The sequence below is a fragment of the Xenopus laevis genome, chromosome 7S, assembly GCF_017654675.1.
Source record: "Xenopus laevis strain J_2021 chromosome 7S, Xenopus_laevis_v10.1, whole genome shotgun sequence".
In the NCBI taxonomy this organism is placed as follows: domain Eukaryota; kingdom Metazoa; phylum Chordata; class Amphibia; order Anura; family Pipidae; genus Xenopus; species Xenopus laevis.
This window is the reverse complement of record NC_054384.1, coordinates 56,335,529-56,357,134: the sequence shown is the minus strand read 5'-3', so window position 1 is coordinate 56,357,134 and position 21,606 is coordinate 56,335,529. Positions and strand designations below refer to the sequence as shown.

The 21,606-nt window shown below is 39.6% G+C and overlaps 1 protein-coding gene across 3 annotated transcripts in view; it reads right to left on the bottom strand.

The window, feature by feature from the left end:
- The window catches only part of LOC108697224 (opioid-binding protein/cell adhesion molecule homolog), a 591,521-nt gene that overhangs the window by 27,829 nt on the left and 542,086 nt on the right, over positions 1 to 21,606 (bottom strand). For all 3 annotated transcript variants that reach the window (XM_041571289.1, XM_041571290.1, XM_041571291.1), the window contains one exon: positions 14,046 to 14,171. In XM_041571289.1, coding sequence (XP_041427223.1) covers positions 14,046 to 14,171 — 126 coding nt within the window. The remainder of the gene's footprint in view (positions 1 to 14,045; positions 14,172 to 21,606) is intronic.

Below are 21,606 nucleotides of genomic sequence, written 5' to 3'. Positions count from 1 at the left end.
TTCCATGCTACATATAACCAAATCCTTCTCTTATTTCCATTTGCTTCAATATTAAAATAGCCTGAGATGCTCAGTTGTCCAAGGGCTGGAATTGAGACCATCTGCAACAAAAGTGCAGATGTAACCAGGACCATTAAACCATTTTCATAATAATATACTTTTTTAGTAGTATGTGCCATTGGGTAATCCTAAAAAGAAAATTGCTGTTAGAGCTAGAGCTGTGTTATTTCTGTTCAGGTGATCTCTTAGGCAACACAGAGACCATCACAAAATGGTGGTTCAAGGTAAGAGATGTAAAAGGACAATAATTACTTAAATATGTATACCAATTTGGTAAGATTCTTTAATATGGCACTTAATATGATATAAATTATCTGTTTCTTAAATATTCATTTTGGGGGTAAAGTTTTCCTTTAATTTCTTTCCAACCCTGAATATTAAGAACTTCAATATTAAATATGACAAGGCATCCAATCAGAAGCCTAGTCTATTGTGTCTACTGAGCATCTGGGCACCAACAGTTCGCAATTTGCAAAATATGCAAAAGGTTGAGGGCGGGTGGGATATTTCTACCTGCTCAGACGATAAGGAAGTGAACTGCCTCTTCCTTTGACATCACATCCCTCTCTTTATCCACCTCCGCAGTGCTGGAATTGGGGCGGGATACGGCAGGATGGCATCCCACCACTTCTTTTTTATCATCCCTCTGGCGGGATGGTAAGGATCAGCATACTGGAGCATTTTTCCCCCCTGGTCTTGGCAGCACTGGTGTGCGCATTCCGTTAAAATTGGACTTCATGAGCACCTGTACACATGCTCTGCTTGGACTGGGTGCATGTTCCCACCGCTGGTAAGAGTGGGCGCATTCCTTTAAAATTAGACTGCATGAGCACCTGTACTCATGCTCTGCTGGTGCGTGTTCCCACCGCTGCTGTTTCCCCCCCAGTGCTTAAATGCCAACCCCTGTATTGCAGCATTACTGGGTGCGAGTATGGGTGCAGGGTGCCTTCTTTTTGCCACTGCAGCTAGTCCTAGCACACCCTGTTTCTGGCTGCTCCAATGTCCTGCAATCCGCAGCAGCCACAGGAAGCAGCAAGCACAGGCAGGAGAGGGTTAAGCCTGTCTGGAACACCCAGCAGCAGAGGTGGAGAAAGGTGAGGGGAGAGGATTTTGTTTACTAGCTACACGGGCCCGCTAAAAGAAGCAAAGAGTGAGGAATTCGGGGGCACAAGCAATTTAGAAGGTGCCAGGTATACTATAGTATATGCTGTGGGTGAGGGGGAGATCGGTAGAAACGAGGGTGGGTGACAGCACAGGGAGAGGGGAGCTGCATGAAGCTATTGCCACTGGGAGCCCTTACTGGGATAGGGGAAGCCCTAAATTGCTCCTTAGTGTAACAGTTAGCTGCATGAAAAAGTATCAGCCTCACTCACACCCAACAACACAAATCATCCCGTTGTGCTGGGAGAGGATGATGGGAGTTATGGTTCAGCAACAGCTAAAATGCCAGTGGTTGCTATTGTGCTATGAATTCTGGGGGGTATTTATACATGAAATTGCAATTGTGCTAATTAATAAATTCCATCCAAGCCAGAATATATTATATAACTGACTTTCTTATTTAGCCAATGGAATATACTAACTCTTTATGAAAGGCAAAGTTCACCTGAATCACATTTTTTTGAATCTTGCAGTTTTATTAATGTTTTTATGTATGTAAAAAACACATATCTTCCTCTTCATTTAATTTTTCCACTTATTTCTGATATGCAAGCCATTGTGTAGTTCAGTAATAATTATAATTCAGTGTTAATAAAATACTAATTAAAATATTGAAAAAATGCAAAACATGACCTTCAAGTGTGGATCTACCAGTGATTGCAAAGCGGCAGCTGACTGCTAACAGTTGCATGGGGAAATTGCAATTGTGCTATTGTGCTATGAATTCAGTGGGCATTTATACATGAAATTGCAATTGTGCCATTGTGCTATGAATTCTGGGAGTAGTTCTCCATAAAATTGCATTGTGCTATGAATTCTGGGGTTAGTTCTACATGAAATTGCAATTGTGCCATGTTAGTGCCATTGTGCCAGGTTAGTGTTAATGTAACCTGTTGTGATTGTTGTTAAACTAATTTGTTGTGTTGTTAATAAACTTGGAAATAGCAAAATGATTTTATATTAGTGGCCGTAACTAGAAAGTATTGGTGGGCGAGTCTTATAATAATGGTAAGTGTGGCTTATATTTGTGGGTGGGGGCCACACTTACCATCCCTCTTCTTTTTTTTTTTTATTGATATCAATCAAATATGTTAACAGCAACACAGAATGTAGTTTTGTACAGACATTGTACCTTTTACACCACAATCAAGGTCACCATAGTAGCTGAACGAAGCATTCTGTCAAACAGCATTATCAAGAATAAACATGTGCAATAACACATATCCAAAATACAGCCAAACTGTAAGAACGAGAAGCAGAGAAAGAAAAAAAAAACAAACATACGGAAGGTTCCCCCCCCCCCAAAAAAAGGATCAATCGCACCATGTAGTTGAATCTACTGCAACTCCCTGTAAGATTCTTGTTGTGATGCAAGCTGAGAGAGAGGGCCATAAAAAAGCAAATAGAAAAGTGTCCAGACTGTGGGTCCTCCAAGCCTATTGAGGACTTTTACCTCTGTAAGTTATGCACGGTTGCCAAATGGCATCATAAGTGGAGACTCGATTTTCATTATGCGCCGCCATTAATTCCATATCTGCCCTTACATCCATTGCTGATAATATGTGGTCAATTGAAATTGGTCCTCCAGGTTTCAAGCTAGTGGTAGTGTTAAATAGGTGAAAAGGTAACTTTTTCCGAAACTTAGGCACATGATCCGGGAACATCAGTAGCAACGCCACTTGTGGTTCATATGGGATGACTAGTTCAAGACCAACCGTTATGATAGTAAATACAGATTTCCAAATGAGCTGTGACAGTGGGCAGTCCCACCACAGATGAAGCAGAGTTCCAGACTGACCACAGTTTCTCCAGCAAAGTGGGGAATGAGATCGTGAAATTTTATGCAAGGTTGCCGGTGTAAGATGTCACCTATACAGTATATCAATTTCTTGTGGGACTCTAAGTGGTTGGTGCATCTGGTTGCACCAGATAAGATTTGTGCCGCTTCTAACCACTTATCAGGATGGATTGATAAATGAAGATCTCTGTCCCATTTAATCATATATGGGTATTTGTATTCTGGAGGATCCGAGATAAGCAATTTATAACAGTTAGAGAGCACTCCCCTCATGGACCAGCCATTAACCGAGAGTCTCTCCAGAAATGAAGACAGAGGAGGAGATCTGAACCCCGGGATGTGCGATTTGAGCAAGTGTGTAAGGCATAAATATGTGAAATAGTCTCGGTCATCCAAATGAAATTTGGATTGCAAGTCTTGGAATGATAAATATGAACTGGGACCAAACAGGTCTTTAACAATTTGTACTCCATTAGTAATCCAGGGGTGCAAAGGCAGATCACTTATGAAATAACGGAGACTTTGCAATGGCGATCTCAGAGAGATAGTCGAGATGATGCCCAAATCAGATCTTGCTTTGTCCCACACTTTAAGGATTTTTGCGGTAGGGGGCAACAGCAAAGAATTTTTAGGTCTTAAGCAAGGAGGAGTCCACAGCAGTTGGGGAATTGTAAGGCGTGGCAATTCATTTTCACAGCAGTGTCCAAAAGACATGCTTTAAAGTAACAGGATAGGTTAGGCATTCCAAAACCACCCACAGAAGTTGGACGTTGTAACACCTTAGCAGCTGTACAAGGTTAATGTATTGTGGCGGGAGATCTACTTGAATGGTTCGAAATAAATACAAAATTTTCGGCAAGGCCGTCATTTTCACAGCATTAATTCTGCCAGTCCATGAGATATATGAAGGTTTCCATTTAAAATACAGTTCTTGAAGGGCTTTCTGCAGGGGTATATAATTGTGCCTATACAACAACTCAGGGCCAAGATATGTGAGAAAGGACTCCCACCACTCAAATAGATAATTACTTTTAAGAAGTCCTACCTCCTGAGCTGAGACGTTAATTGGTAGGGCCTGTGTTTTTTTGAGGATTCATTTTATACCAGGAGACACGATAAAAGGAATCAAGTTCTCGGAAGACATTGGGAAGTGTAATGTGTAAATTAGTTAGTGAAAGAATCACGTCATCGGCAAAAAGCCCAATAGTACTATTGCCAAGTTGTGTTGGGATTCCCTGAATATCCTGATTTTGTCTAATTCTGATAGCCAGTGGTTCTACTAGGAGGGCAAAAATCAAAGGGGATAAAGGGCACCCTTGTCTTGTACCGTTGGTGATGGTAAAGGCGTCCGACAGGATCCCTGATGTCAGAACTTTGGCCGAAGGCTTGGAATAAAGCGGCACGATTGCCCGCAAAAAGTTATCGCCTAACCCAAACTTATTAAGTGTCTGCATCATAAACCCCCAATGGATCCTGTCGAAGGCCTTCTTCACATCTAAAGACAACAATAAGGTTGGGAGTTTATTTCGTTTAATAATATGAAGTAGATTATGAAATCTTCTGGTGTTATCGGGAGCTTGTCGTCCTGGGACGAATCCGACCTGATCATAATGGATAAGGTGTGGTAAAACAGTATTCAACCGGAGTGCCAAAATTTTAGAATAAAGTTTGAGGTCAGTATTTAATAAAGATATAGGCCTGTAGTTACTGCAGTGTTCCAAAGCCTTACCAGGTTTGGGGATAGTCGAAATGTGTGCTTGGAGGAATTCAGGATGTATTTTCCCTGTATCCATAACAGATTGAAATACTTTTAACAAATGGGGGGCTAAAACAGGAGCATAATGTTTGTTGTAAAAGTTAGTGTAGCCATCGGGCCCAGGGGCTTTACCTAATTTTAACAATTTTATAGCTTTGAGGATTTCGTCTGTAGTTAGGGGCGTGTTTAGTAAGTCAAGTTGAGATGCAGAAGGTCGTGGAACATGAATTGAGTCCAAATACTGTCGAATAACCTCTGTTGTAGGTTGTGGTTCAATGGCATTGCTGGAGAGGGTGTACAGGGAGGAGTAGTAGGAGTCAAACTGGTTAGCTATCTGAAGCGGATCAGTAATCTTGAGTTGTCTCACTTTTAGATATTGAATTCTCATACAGGCCTGTTTTTTACGTAGTTGTGAAGCTAAAAGCTTGTCTGCCTTATTACTTTTGGTGTGGTATAGTTGTTTGAGAAGTTTTAATCTGTACTCAATCTTAACGTAAAGAAGCTTTTGTAACTCAAGTTTGAGTGTTTGGATTTTGTCCGCTAGGACTTGAGAAGGATGTAAATAGTAATCATGTTCAGCCTGTTGTATTTGGTGTTGCAATCCCCGAGTATGAGCTTCCCTCTTCCTACGGAGATTAGTAGCTTGCGAAATAAGCTCCCCATGCATTGTAGCTTTATGGGCTAACCAAATGGTATGGAAATCCATCCCTGGAGTAACATTGTTCACAAAATAAGAAGTTAAGGAATGTCTCAAGTGTTCCTGAATATCTGGATGAGTTAGAAGAGAGTCATTTAATCTCCAGGGGGAAAAAGTTTTCCTGTCTGGGGACAAAGTGAGCTCAATTCCAACAGGGGCGTGGTCTGACCAAGATTGTGTCCCTATCCATGCTTTTTTTGTTTGGACTGTGGTTTGGGGGTCTAGCAAAATCAAATCGATTCTAGAATGAGTCAAGAATCTGGGAGAATGAAAAGTGTAGTCTTTTTCTGTCGGGTTTTGGGCTCTCCAAATATCTGTAAGAGCAAAATTATGTAAAAGGTCTTTAAACTTACGGGCCTGTGATAATTGTTGACGTGTAAAGGGGTTTTGAGATGTTCTATAGATATCCATGATAGGATCAGGATCGAGGTTTAAATCTCCCGCCACAATACATCTACCTTTTCTAAACTGCATGAGATGTGCCAAAGTCTTTTCAAGAAACTGCAGCTGGTTATCATTAGGAGCATAGACATTTATCAGTGTATAAAGCTGATTGTTCAGAGTACATAGAAGCAATAAGTATCTGCCTGAGGGATCAGCAATCATGTGATGCATACTAAATGTGACCTTAGCACTTATTAAGATGGAGACATCTTTAGATTTAGTAGGAGAGAGAGCATGAAAGTCATGCGGGTAATGTCGATTATGAAATGCTGGGTGATGTGATTTTTTAAAGTGGGTTTCCTGAAACATCAACACATCTGCCTTAAATTTGTAAGCCTCGTTAAGTGCAAGGTTCTTCTTTTGAGGGGTGTTTAGCCCTCTAGTATTCAAAGAATATAATTTAACCATAATATGCATGAAATGATTGCTTCACCAGAAGTTGAATCAACAGTACAACAAAAGTCAGAGCTGAAACCCATATATACAGAAAAAAATAAAAACGGTCTAGATAAGGCGTGAATTATACAGTAAGAAACCTGTAAAAAAAATAAAAGAAAATGGGAAACCTTCCGTAAAAAAACTGTGTTTAAGCATCTTCGGATGGCGCAGGTAAAAAAGCAGAGCTGCACCCAATTAGATCCCAGATGGTGTTTAAACTGGGAATGTGGGGGGAAGAAAAGAGGACTGTCATCCGTTAGCAATGCCAGCAACAGTGCTGGTATCAGCCAGAGAGGAAACAGGCGAACTAGGAGAAATTATGCTCCAACCTCTTGAGCCATAGTTGAGGTAGATGAGAAGAGAGATATGCAGATCAGCAGAATAAGTAAAGCTAGTCAAATACATCACCCCTCCTGCCAATCTTTGCGCAATCGTTGTATTTGCTTATGCGGAGGGGATTGTGGTGGAGAATCCAAAGTGTTAAGCAGGTTCCATCTGCGCAGGGCTTTTCTAGCTTCCTCTGGAGAGGCCAAAGATGTGACCGTGCCATGCCTGTTGACCAAAAGTTTCACTGGGAATCCCCAGCGGTAGGGAATACTGTTGTCCCGAAGGATTTTGGTAGTTTCCAGGAATGCCCGTCGCTTTGCCAGAGTAGCTTGGGATAAATCAGCATAAATTTGTAAATCCGCATATTGGGACGGCCAAGCTTCCTTGCGGCGAGCAGAGCGTAGTAGCTTTTCTTTAACATGAAAAAATGCAGTTTGGTAAGGACATCCTGCAGAGCTGTATCTGGAGCGTTTCGCGGTTTGGGAATCCTGTGGATTCTGTCAATTAACAGTTCCAATGGCGGCGTATCAGGCATAACTACCTTGAGTAGGCCCGTCAGGTATTCGTCCAGGTCCTGCGCCAACACTGACTCCGGGATACAGGTTATTTCTGCGAGAACGGTCTTCCAGGTCTGCTACCTTGTTAGCAAGCCGTTCAATTTCTTTTGCCACCTTATCGTGGTTGTCCGCCAAGTCGTTATGGGCGTCGGCGTACTCTCCCAATCTGGTTTCAATATGTGACGTGCGATCGCCGATGTCTTTCAGTTCCGCACGAATGTCCGCAGACAATTGTTTAATGTCGGCTTGTAAGGTATGCTTGAGATCGAGAAGCATAGTTTTAAGTTCCTCAGTCGAGGAGCGTTGCAAATCAGCTTCCTACCGGGGCTCCGAAATGTGATCAGGCTGCGTGGCCTCCAAAATGGCGCCTTCTATAGCGTGTTGATCAGCAGTCGTTTGCGCAGCAAAGTATGAAGTGACAGTGGAACTTGCTTTTTTTTGTTGAAGTTTAGGTGCCATACCTCTCCGAAGTATGTAGATGGAAAAATATCCGTTAAATCTCTCAGTCCTCGTGTTAATTATCGGTTTGTAGCTCAATACAGCACGGAGCTCAGAACTTAGGCATCCATGTGCATCGGTAGTTGGCTCTGCCCCCCCCCATCCCTCTTATTTTTTAATCCTAATTCAAGCACTGCATCCCTGGCCCAGTTTTCTATGCCTTATCTCATTCCTTCTCACCCAATAGCAGCTACATCTGATTTTGCCAGTCTTTAAATATAAACCAGTATAATTTGGCTGCTGGTCATTCTGATCCCTTGTCATGCAGCCCCTGTGTTTATAGCTCCAGGACTTTCCTATTTTAGTATCAAACACTTCCCTGTCTCTCTTAATATTGTATTGTATATGACAGTGGAGCAGCGCACAGGTTTTCACAAATTTAGTGGCCCTAGGATACATTTCACAGCCCCTGTGGAGCTATGAATTTAGAGATGGGGATACATATTCCAACAAAATATCTGCATATAAATTGCAGTCCTCTTTCAAAAGAGGATCTTACATGAGGCCAAAATGTGTTCTTCCATTTCCCAGAGATCTCCTCCATGTTTTTATATGGCACTAAATCCTTAGTTCATTTTCATCTGGGGGCATTAAACCAAACGGTGTCTATTTCAGCATTTGAATTCACCTTTGTGACTCATGTAGTGAGTCTTCATTCTTCAACTCACCACTTTCTCTCTAGTTTTTTTATAGTCTTTATTTTAAAAAAATCTCATCATAAGTGAGGATGCAGCAATGCATATAATGCATGTATTTAACAAAAGTAAAATGCACCATTTATTGATGAACAATTATGAAGAAAGGATTTTAATCCAAATCTTTTTCTTCTTTACTTCTATTGGTAGAACCAAACCATTTTTCATATAGGTTAGATGTACTTGACAATAAGGAGTTGTTTAATTATGCTGTGTAAAAAATGGTGAAAAAAATTGGCACGTATCTCCAGGCTTCACCGTGTAAAAAAAATGGTGTAATTTTAATGCATTTTTTCTTAGAATGACTTTTACACAACTTGCTTTCAAAGGTGTGAAGCAGTGTAAAATAAAGATGGCAAATATGGCGTTCCCACGGTATAAAGTAAAACACACTGATAAATTTGACATTTACTTTACACAGTATTTTGCATTATTTTTTTTGGGAAATTTTTTTTACACAGCATAATAAATAGGATTAATTTACCTTTGACCAAGGTCGGGCAACACAAAACAGATTTTTTGCTCCCATCCCCTCCCATTAACTCCTTTAAGCAGCTTCACTGACAGCCATGGCCTTGACCAGTGTGCAACTACACTGAGTATATTTCAGCCTGAAAAATTTCCTGATGAGATCAGTTCAGAGTAGCTGCACACAGGCATATGCCATAGCTTTCAGTAAAGCTACATGAAGGAACAGATTGGGAACTGATCTGCTTTTCTCTGCCTAAGTACAAAATGCAGGTGGAAAAAAGTGGATCATACAGATCTTATACCTTTGGCCCCAGGGTTAGATTTATTAAAGGAGAATGAAACTGTTCTTATTAACCTAGACACCTTCCAATGGCCTTCTTCTGCCCACAGAGGATTCACATTACTGCACTAAGAGCTGTATTTAGATAAAATGCAGAGTAGAGAAGAAGGGTTGGTGGGTGCCATCTTGCAATTCAGCTCCTTTTCGCTAAGATCAACTACATTGAGCATGCACACTTTTGTACTCATCTAACATTACAAGCTGTGATTTTACTGTGAATCACACACATAACATGGAATTAATAGTGTGGGAAAAACCCTGATCTTTAAAAAAACGCCAAAACTTGTAGTGAAACTTCAAATTATTAAAATTGACAAACAAGGCAAATTTAGATCCTTTCCCCTAATCAAAGAATAATTTATCCATCCCTGTTTTCATGTATATCGATACATAAATGATTGTTTTAGGGATGATTTTCATTTTACTTTTTATTTCTTCACTCTACCATTGTGACCCTTGTCTTTTTATTTAACTAAACTCGTTTTACAAAGGGCCTCAATCACTCGCTCACTCACTCACTCACTCTCTGCTTCTATGTCAGGAAATGCCGGTAATCGAACGTTTGTCTGTTTGTTGAACCATGCCTGCACCGCTCTCCTGAGCCACTGGGGTCCCTTAGAGTCAGTGTGGGATTGTTATTTTGATGGACTTGTGTTATCTTTATGCTGCTGTCTTGCCCCTCCTTCCTTATTAACTTTGCCAATTAACAATCTTGCCCCTTGCTGCTTCGTGTGGATTCCCCGGTACTGACTTCAGCCTGCTCTCTGGACAGTCTCATTAACCCCTGCCTACTTTGCATGGATCTCCTGGTACTAACCTTGGACTGCTCTCTGGACGTTCTCATTTACCCCTGCCTACTTCATGTACTCCTGGTTTGCTCTCTAGACTTTCCCTCTGGATTTCTGCCTGTCCCAATGTTTAGACTGGACTTTGTTTTGCCTGCCGGTATCCCAGGTTATTCTGTTTATTTACTGGTTATTGTTTTCCACCTTGTTTCATTAAAACTTTACTTTTTCATGGCTTCCAAACTCCATTCTCCTATTTACGGTTATACCCTGGGTTATCCAGTATACAGACTCCCTTCTTCCTATCTGTCCTCAGTGGCAGAACGTGACATTCTACTTGTTGCTGTATCATTCTTCTTTCCCTTTCATTCTCTTTCTGAATTCACCAAGTGACAGAATGGGGACAGCAGACACAGCTCCTCCAATGCCAGCAGCTCAGGGGAACTTGCAGGGAAAGGAATGGGGATGTAGAAATGTGTAGCGTTTTAATTAGATCTTACACTTAATATGCAAATGTGTATGTCCTTCTCAGGTTGGGTAAAATTAGAGCTTTATTTAAATGTGCAAAGGGTTTAGAAGAGATAATTAAGTAGCAGATAGAAGACAGAAACTAAAGGTGTACTATGCTGCGGTTATATGACTGGTTTTCCATGTTGATTTAACATGTTGCCGCTAGGTAATACTGCAAGTCATATAATGCTTTATGGTGCTACAGAAAATCACAGATACACTTTTAATATTTATCACTCATCACTCATTCCAGTAAGATTAAAATATACTTATAGAGGTGACAGGTTTAAGTAGCCATTTTCTAAATCATACATCCATCAGGGGCGGACACTTTCCTCTTAATTAATAAGATGTACTTCTTTTGTAATGACAATCCTTATCTCTGTAGTCTCTCTTCTGTTTCATCCCTTGTTAGCTGACCTTGCTGAGAAGTTGCCTGGCATATTTACCAAGATTAAATATTATGTTCCAATTAAAACCTACCACCAAGGGAGAATGAAAAGATGTATTTGCAAATCTTCACACAGAGTCAGCTTACAGCCAAATCAACCCATTATATCTTTCTCCCACCAACGGAGTCATCAGGGAAACATTTATTCTCCCCCCACCAATAAAAACTCTATTGATATATAAAAGCCACCCTCCCAGCCCCAAAGACACACACTAATAAACACTAATAAACAACTGTCACAATGCTCACTTTTTAACTTCTACTATAAAAACATAATGTACACATATCTGAAGTAATGAAGACACAGCAATTTTCATTTTATTTAAGAGTCATCTCATTAATCATACCAAGGGCATATGACACTCAAAAATCCCCTTAGGACCACATACATTTCACTGTATGGCAGTTAAAATGTAGATATTTATATCTTATCTCCTTATTCTAAATGTATGACCTTGATCTTGTCTAAAGCTGATCCTTTTTTTTTCTTATGGAGACACTTTTAAAAGATCAAGGGGACATGCTTTCTTTCTGAAATATTTTTATTAGTTTCACATAAACAAGTAAATGATCAAAAGCAGAGTATATTCAAAGAATCATACATTCGGATATCTAACAGAGTGATCAAGGGGACATACTGATATCAAGCCATCCTATATAATAAAATCCAAGTGTCTCTGCGTCCAGTCCGTCCCTGTGTCCGTGGAAATGCGCTACTGCGCATGTGCAGAACGGACCGTCTCTTACTGCGCATGTGCCCCACGGATACAGGGAATGAGATATGTGCCAGGCGGTTCCCCTGCTATGTGCACGTTGCTCGGCACTGGGCTTCACTCTCTGCCCGATCCCCGGCGCCTGCAATGAACTGTAGTATCTGCCCCACCTGGGGCACCAGGGTCTTCTCCCCGCCAGGGCAAAAACGGTAGTACCAACCCTAGGGTTCCTCTATGGGAGCAGGGCAGCCTTGAATAGGATGCTGTGCCCTGCCTCCTGTCCATGGCTCACTCATTGGATTGGTTAGAAGAGGTGACGGAACCACGCATTTGATTGGCTCCGCCACACAGCACTCAAAATTAAGGAAGCACCGGTATGGCCGATTGTGACATAATCATTTTCCTAAAACAAATAGGGCTGTTATCAGGAACTGAACGGCGGCCATGCTTAATGGGGGCAGAATCAGTGACGAACATATGTCATAGACGTGTGCCTATAGGTGGCTTCTTGGAAAAATGACAGTGTGACTAGACGGACGTGTCGTGACATCAGCTGAAAGATTAGTGTCGCTCTGCCAGGAAGCTTCTATTTTTGTCTCTGCCTGACCTGCTGTTCGATTGGCTAGCTTGCCTGTCATTCACAGTTCACGCTCATTGAGTGGTGTGGGGATGAGCCAGGTCATCCTATCAGCAGCCAGGTTTTGGAAGGAAGGGAATACATTTCGTGAGCATCTGGTGTTGCCTAGACAGATGTGAGGGCTGAGACAACAATGGATAGTGGGGAAGAGTGTGCTGCTGGTTTAGTGCTGTATCAGACAGGCAGCTTTGTGTACAAAAATACATCTGTAGTATTGGGGTCTCCAAGCAGTATAATAATTACTCACCACATAAAAGAAGTGGCCCAGGTGCATCGCCCTGAGCCCTCAGCACGGGTGGGGGGGGGGGAAGACAAACCGACGAACCAATATGGAGCAGGCACTCAAAAAATGCAAACTTCCACCAGGCAACAATTCATAGAGAAAAGAGTTTATTGTGTCCTCAGCCTGACGCGTTTTGTGTCATAAACACTTATTCATAGGCATCATTTGTGTATAAAAGGGACATTTCTGATCAGAGGCCGTCTGACTGTGTGTGCTGGGTCTGCAACTAGAGATGATTTTATCAACAGCCATTCTCTCATTCCCTTTTTCATATCCCAACCATCATCGACTGTATCCTATATAATAAAGTTCAAGTGTCTCTGCGTCCAGTCCCTGTTTCCGTGGGATTGCGCTACTGCGCATGTGCCCCACGGAACGTCTCTGGCGAATGTTTGACTACATATGTTCTAGCGCCCGTTAATTTAACGGGCTTAATGTCTAGTACTGTAATAATGTTTGCAAACAGAAATGCAATTGCATATTCTTGCAAAGCTTGCACTTGCAGTCAGATTTATAGGAGAACGAAAACATAAAAATGAATATTAATAAACATGCCATATTTTATATACTGAACTTATTGCATCAGGCTAAAGTTTGAGTTGCTCAGTGGGTTTTGACTGCATAACTTGACTGCAAAACTTCCTAATTTGGAAATCCAGACAGGATTCCCAGAGATTGATCGACCAATCACTGATCCCCACATCATAGCCCCACCCCTAATGTCATCTGCCTGCCCCTATACATCATTGTTCAGCCATCATGGTTCAGCCCTGTCACATCCCTGCCCCACCACCTGGAGTTACCCATGGAGAATGGTGGCAATCCTAGCTCTGAGCAGCTGTTGAGAACCTAAGCTTAGCGGTTGTTGCAAACTATCAAGCAAAAAATTAGATTGGCTTGTAATATAAGCTGATGCTACAGGCTGATAATTACATTCTGATGCTAGTTGCACTGGTTGATGTGCTGCAATGTAGTAATTATCTATATTAATTACTAATCAGCTCTATGTTGTGACATTTATATTCTGTATGTTATTTACATATATACTGTATATTCTGTCCCTTAACTCAATAAGTGACAGCAGCACAGAGCATGTGCAGTGAATCAGCAGAAAAGAATATTGGGAGCTACAGGGGCATCTTCAGAAATACAGATCTTCCCTGATAGAGGCCTGTGGTTGCCTTGGGCTGGTACAGAAGCCCAAAACATAAAGTACAACATTTCTAGTCTACTTCTTTGGTTAAGCTTTAATTCTCTTTTGCTTTATAGGTACCATTTCATTCTTCTACATACAGTAGATATATACATTATTCTAATAACTTTAGTAGAATGACTTCAAACAGGCCTCTTGTACCAAGTTGTGTTAAAAAAAATGTCAATGAATAGTCTAAACTCTGTAAAGTTAACGCCTCATTGGTACTTACATTTGCCAGTGAAATGTCTCCACGTCACTGCTGGCTCAGGTCGGCCGGTGGCTAGACATCGTAGTGCAACAGTGCTTCCTTCATTAACAGTAACGTCAGAAGAGATATTTAGGATTTGAGGTGCAACTAGAAAAAGACAAAGGGAAGTAATAACGTGAAATTGATTGGTTATGTGGAAAATATGAACTGAAGGTTTATGAATAGATTATTAGAAACAAGACAGTGACAGAGAAAGGGAAGCAGTGCATTTTTTATCTCCTTGTGAAAGTTTTAGAATGCAATCTATAGTAGATTTAGATCAAAAACATATTATTAACTTAAACAGCGATTGACTTTATGGGATACCCAAATTACTAGTTTTCTCACATGCTTCAAAGTAGTACTGTCTAACCTGGGTCCCCTCTACTGCTGGTGAACATTAATTCATAGACAATAATTGCAAATTAGTGATAGCATGGGACTATGGAACCTCTTTGACTGTTTGTTTGTTCTGCAGCTGAACTATTCATGGCCAGGTTGCAGGGACATAAGTCACAGTGTTGTTTAAACTCTGCTTTTATTTTGAAGGGTCGCCAAAATGAGGAGCAAAGACCTTTTATTGATTGCATTTCTTTCATGGCTAAAGTAATCAACCCCTAGACCAGATAAGTGCCAAGGCTAAGAACTGCAAACCCAGCAGCATTAATAATTTAAAGACAACAAAGAATAAAAATGAAGACCAACTGCAAATTATCTTAGAATTCCACTTTCTACACTGTACTAAAAAATATGGGGCAGATTCATTAAGGGTCGAAGAGAATTTGACTATTCGCCACCTAAAACCTTGCTAGATGTGCCTCTTTATGTTGATCAACCCCCTTCAATTAAACAGGACATAAACCCATGATAAGCGTTTATCCCTGATAATATTGTAATAGTTCGTCTCACACTAAATTTCAGTCCAGCTATATGTGTTCTTGGATTTTTTCTGTAAATAATTGCAAAATATTTCTTAATTCTTTTTGCTGTGTAGTTTCCAGTTACCTCTGCTGTTTCTGCTCAGTATGATGCCAGTTAATATATACTTTTACAGCATTGCTATTTGCTTGTCAGCCACATAAGAAGCCTAGAAAAAAATACTTTAATTGGCACTCTACCATTGTGTTGACAGCTAAAAGCTGATTTTTAGTCAGTAACATATAGTGAGTTATTTATTTAAGTTCAAATGCTATAATATCAGCATTTTTTGTGAAAACAAAAAAAACTTAAAATTTTCAAGATTAATTACACCCCGAGGCTGCAAATCCAAGAATCCAAAAATCTGCTCAGACCTGCAACCTGAGTTGTATATGTCAATAGGCGAGGTCCCTATCCCATTTGGAAGTTTCTCTGGTCTGCATTGGAATTAGCCCGAAAATCCGACTATTTCAGGCTTTTCTGGCAAAAATCCCAAAAATTTTGGCTTTTCAGGAAATAACTTAAAAAACTAGCAATTCTGGAAAAATAGTAAGATTTTGATTTTGATTAATTTTATCCAGTTTTCCCTGATCAGATAAAATCAAGCTTTTTAAATAATAAATAAGGTCAAAGCGTGGATGCTAGTTTGGTCAGACTTTAAATAAAATAATCAGAAAAATTTGATTTTTGATAAATAACCCCCCGAAATCTCATTTATCTCTCCATATATGACTAAGTGATGTTCGTTCTTAAATATGCACTGTGCATTGGTGCGTCAACTAAACATCATGGCCTATGCACGTATGGGGGCAAATTCACTTTTGCGCGAAGCGGTTAACGCTAGTGCAAATTCGCCAGCGTGACGTCATTTCGTTACTTCGCCGATTTACTAACAGGTGCTGGCGTAAATTCGCTAGCGAAGTGGACCTAAAGCTATAAACGCAGGGGCTGTATGATAAGGGAATGACCAGCAGCCAGATTACACTGGTTTATATTTAAAGATTGGCAGAATCAGATGTAGCTGTGATTGGATGAGAAAGAATGAGTTAAGGCAGTGAAAAGACAAGCTGGGGGCTAAGAAATTCAGGGATGTGATGTCACTTCCTTATCTTCTGAGCAGCTAGAAGCATTTCCACCCACCTTCACCTTTTTTGCATATTTTGTAAAATGTCAGGAGTTCCTCTTTATGTTCTCATATCTATTATTAAGCAAATGTGGATGTATTCCTGCATGTACTGTTATATTGTGGTTTTAGTACTGTTATACAGTATAAACATGAGTGAGTTTGCATTTTATAATTCATGTTAAAAGAAAATAATGTGAAGCTTTATTTCATCTTGTTAAAAGGATGCATTTCTTTTAACAAGATGAAATAAAGCTTCAAGTTTTATCTCCAACCGATGTGGCTGCAGGAGTGGGTGTACATTATTTTCTTTGGACATATTACCCAAGCTACGGGTTCGGGGCATGGCACCCGGGCCACCTGGTCTATTTGGTGAGTGGAAACTCTGCTGACTATTATACAGTTTAAATTTCTAATTGGTTGTACACTAAAGTGCTAGACCTGGGGTCTGTACACCCAGGTCAAACTTTCTACTCAGTGAGCCATTACCCGGTAGTTTTGACACTACCAATTTTAAGCACCACTATAGTTAGTGCTTTAGAACTTCAGATATAAATTAATTGATTTTGATTAGAGCCAGCCATTCCCGCCTTATTATTCATGTTAACTGAATGTCAAATGCTTGATCCAGGGAATGTTTCCTATCGCCATTGTAGTCAGGAAGGAATTTTTTCCCCTTGAGGCATAATTGGCAGAGGTTTTTTTGCCTTCCTCTGGATCAAAACAGTGGATATGTGATAATGTATTTTTTTTATTTGTCACAGCAGTGGTAGGACCTTGCCAGAGTACAGCACAGGTAAATTGAGAAAAGGGAGAAAGGAGGTCCTCTCCTGTGACTGCACAGTGGGTTGATTGATACAGATGCTACTACTGCTTATGCTAGGTGAGAGCCTGCTTGGATTTCCTATCATCGACACACTGCAGATTCCAGACCAACAGTAGGGCTGCTAAACTTCTCTCATGGTGGGAGATGCAGCTCCAGCTCATAGCAGAGTTTGGGGCCATCCTCTCTATAGGTAGAGGCAGCCTAATAATGACATGATGATCTCAAGTGAGGAGCGGCAGAGCATAGTGGCGATCTCTGGAAAGGTCCTATTTATTTGATAAAATGCTGTGGCAATTTTCACCATTTCCTGGTGTTTCATTACGGTATGTAACAATGGGGTTCAATGGGATGGCTGAAGGGTCAATTGAGGAGTCCCCTAGGACCCTGCAGTGGAGGCCGCTTCCGGGTGTGCAAAACTGAAATCTGAACCTGATTAAAGGGCGCCCTCTATTGCAGGACAGATAGTACCCTATTCATTGGGGATCATGCAGCGATGTGGAGCAGGTCTGGCAACTATTCATCTTGGTTGTTCCAGGGCAATAAAGCTTTGTTCTTATTAGTTCAATACTGTGAATGACAGTATTGTTTTAAAAAAAATGGATGTTTTATCAGTTTTGTAAAACAAAGTTTTCATTTTGCTGATAGAATGAATCCTGTGTTATAAAATCTTGCTTTCTGCCAAAAGTATAAATGTTTTATAATTTTTTTTTTTTCATAATTCATACTGTAAGTAACTTTACACATAACGGAGTCTGTTATACATTTCTGAGACAGATTACTTGTTAAAATGTATAGAATGGAGTTTATATTTTAATGATGTCCTTTTGTGCCGAAACAGATTGTGTTCTCACTATTAAATAGAAATAGGTGTTGTATATTGTGTTATAAATGTATATTGTCACAAATACTTCTGTACAATAAGAGACATACATTTTATGTACTGGGGATATTTTTGTTTACAGAATGTATTTGGGACAAATGGCACTACTACATACTGTAAATCCAACAGCGAGGACAATATATGACTTTATTTTTTTTGGGTGTTACTGTTCATTTAACTGACAAACTAAAAGTTTGAACAGGTCTTTGAATAGCTCATCAAAAAGACCTCTGCAAGAATAAACTTCCATAAAAAGCAGTGTAAATTGGTATATGTGAATGTTTAGTACATACTGTATTTGCTCAAGAAATGTCTATTCACCTTGTCAGGTTTGTAGCCATACAGCTTGCAGCTTGTAGGGAAAGACTAAAGAGAAAATGTGGAATTTTGATAAATAACCCCTATAAGTCAGATGAGGGCAAATCAAATGAGCAGGGGCAGCTAGATCAGTGATATTGAGAAGTTTATATAATGTTAATGTGCACATTTAAAACAAATCTAAGGGGCAGGTATAATATACAGAACATAAACTGCAAATATTTAAAATCAGTGCAATCTAAAAACGAATAAAACCGGTTTAAGTGAAAGAGCACTCAATAGTGTTAATGCTTACAAATACTGCACATACAGTAAGCATTCCCTATCCTTAAATGGCAGCTATGTTAGATTATTCATGTAGACCATAGAAAGGAAAACTCCAATAATGTCAGGTGGGACATAAAGCTGTGACAAAATTACACTCCAATAAACCCTTTTGAATGATATTGGAAAAATCAAGACAGCATTTTGAAAATCTGGATTAAATTGTCAAATTAGTTTTATGTTGCTACTTTAATGCTAAGAAATGTAAATTCTCAAAAGTTCCTGCTGATGGATGCTGGAGTTTTAGTTTAGTAACAGCTGCAGGACTGCTTGCTATTCACATAGGCTAATGTTGAACTGATGAGAAAAGTAAACATTCCATTTAAAGGGTTTTAAGAACTTTAAGGGCTCATTTACTAGATTCAAGAGGCAAAGTTTAAAACAATCTTTGCAATTGGGAACAAAGACTGACACCTGTTAGCGATTGGCGTGCAAAAGGGACAGCTCATAAACATTCACATACACACTTCTTACTACAGCATAGAGCATAATGCATTTGCAACAAATTAAGTAGGTTGATTTATGATATTTATATGATTTTCTTGAATTTTTTATATATTATTTTTTATGTTTTTTTTAAACTTGGTCACAGAATTTTTTTTTCATGATTTAAAACATTTGTGGGTGATTTATCAGATGTCGTATTTTAGTGGTTTGAGAGGTTTTTGAAACCACAAATAAACTCACAAACTTTGAATGTCATAGAATTTATTTACAAAATATGAATAAAAAAAAGTACGAATGGAAAATTCAAGTTCCTAGCTCCGTGAGTGCAATGAACTGCAAAGGCAGTTGTTAGGTACAAGGTTTTCTTGCAACCAATGCATCAAAGGAGCAACTGGCACAAGACTGTAGAGTTCATCTGTTCTGCACAGAGACTTGGTGGAGTCAGTATGTGAATGCCATGCTAATATGTTACAAATAGACATATTTAAACAACTTTAACTTTTCAACTGGTATATATTAATTGAAAAAATTTGAACACCGACTGTGCTCTTTCTCAAGGATAACTTTTTGTTACTTTTCTGCCTTTTTTCAGTCTGCAATGTGGCCTAAATAAGAAAGGCATAAGTCGTTTAGATCAATTTTTTTAAGATATGGGGAGCTGCCCACAGATGGCCAATCTTAATCAAAAGTAGGGTGAAGCTTCAGAGAGAATTTCTCATATGGTACCACAAGAAATGTGCTGCTATTTGAACGCTGTTTAATCTCTAGAGTGGTTTTCTCTTTATAATGTACAGTACATAATTCATATGTTTATTTTACAGTTTTTATTTCCCATGCTTGTACAACTCTGTGATAAATTCTAAGCAATTTATAAATAAACAATAAAAAGGACTAATATAAGGAATAAAGGTTTCCTACTGTGTGTAAGAAAAATATTATGAGTCCTGAGGAGTTCCAAGGTAACAGATACACAAGACCACAGGCAAGAGGTGACATAACATGACTCTTATAGCTCAGTAGGAGATTCCTTATTTATTATTCTGCATAGGAAATAATTACAATAATTGACTATACAAGTTTATATGCATAGATCCAAATAATATGGATGTAGAGTGTGGCAAGCATTAAGATATGTTTGCAAAGGTAACAGCACTGTCTTATTTGCCAATTAGCTGCCCAGCCCATATTTTCTTCAATAAGCTTTATCAAAAGCAAACATCCTACATATAATGTACTGTTTTACATGTCTCTCTGTCCCACGCAAACTGGCTCAGGGTGTAATGTAGATTGATATTTGGCAAATCACATGCAAGTTGCAGCACCCATAGTAGTAGCATGGATTGCATTATTTCCAGTGGGTCCTGTTATTTGTTAGGGGAACTCTGAAATTACCATGGTGGTACCTTCCCTGGTGTCCATGCATACTTTTGCACCCAATGCATTACTCAGACATAATGGCTCTCTCCCAAACCAATGTACTGTATACAGTGAATGTAAATGGACTCAAGTACATTTATAAATACTACACTCAACGTGTCATCGAAATTAAAGCTTTGCTTGTGTTCATACAGGAGCCCTAATATTTATTTGTTCCTGAGCTATCTGGGACAAAACATCATTATTTAATCATTAACTACTAATTGAAATTGTTCATAATTAATGGTGCTTTTACACTTGTAATAGTAGCTGCACCTCATTTTATGTACTTACACTAGGGGAGGTTAGTTACCTTGTTATACAATAATAATTGTAATATTTTATTTTTCATCAAAAGTTAACTACCGTATATACTTGAGTATAAGCCGACCCGAGTATAAGCCGAGGTACCTAATTTTACCTATGAAAACTGGGAAAACGTATTTACTCTAGTATAAGCCTAGACACAACTACAGCCCTGTCTCCCAGCAGCGCACATTCTGCCAAAGCGACCCCCCCAGCGATCAACCGGACTTCTTTGGTGATGATGGTGACAGAGAATTGCCAACCGAATTACTGTGTGCATTGTCCCACTGTCCCACTACCATGTGCAGAGGGTGCTGTGTGATATTGCCATCACTGTTAATATTTCATATAACCAACAGAGGGCACACTGTTATTCTTTCATATAACCAACAGAGGGTGCTGTGTGATATTGCAGTCACTGTTATTCTTTCATATAACCAACAGATGGCGCTGTCTGATATTGCAGTCACTGTTATTCTTTCATATAACCAACAGAGGGCGCTGTGTGATATTGCAGTCACTGTTATTCTTTTATATAACCAACAGAGGGCGCACTGTTATTCTTTCATATAACCAACAGAGGGTGCTGTGTGATTTTGCAGTCACTGTTATTCTTTCATATAACCAACAGAGGGCGCACTGTTATTCTTTCATATAACCAACAGAGGGCATTGTGGGATATTGCAGTCTCTCCCCAAGTGAACTGTTGGTATAGGAATGATTAAAAGTGACTGCAATCTCAGCTACTGCCCACTGACCCGAGTATAAGCCGAGGTAGACTTTTTCAGCACATTTTGGATGCTGAAAAACTCGGCTTATGCTCGAGTATATACGGTATCTAGTTTGCATGCCATTAAAACCCTGCTTTAAACCTCATACTGTTAAATAGTTTAACACGATTTCATGCCTTTTGAAAATCAAACATCAGCGCAAGAGACATAAATATTGAACATATGTAAATAGATTATCTTTGATTTATCATTCA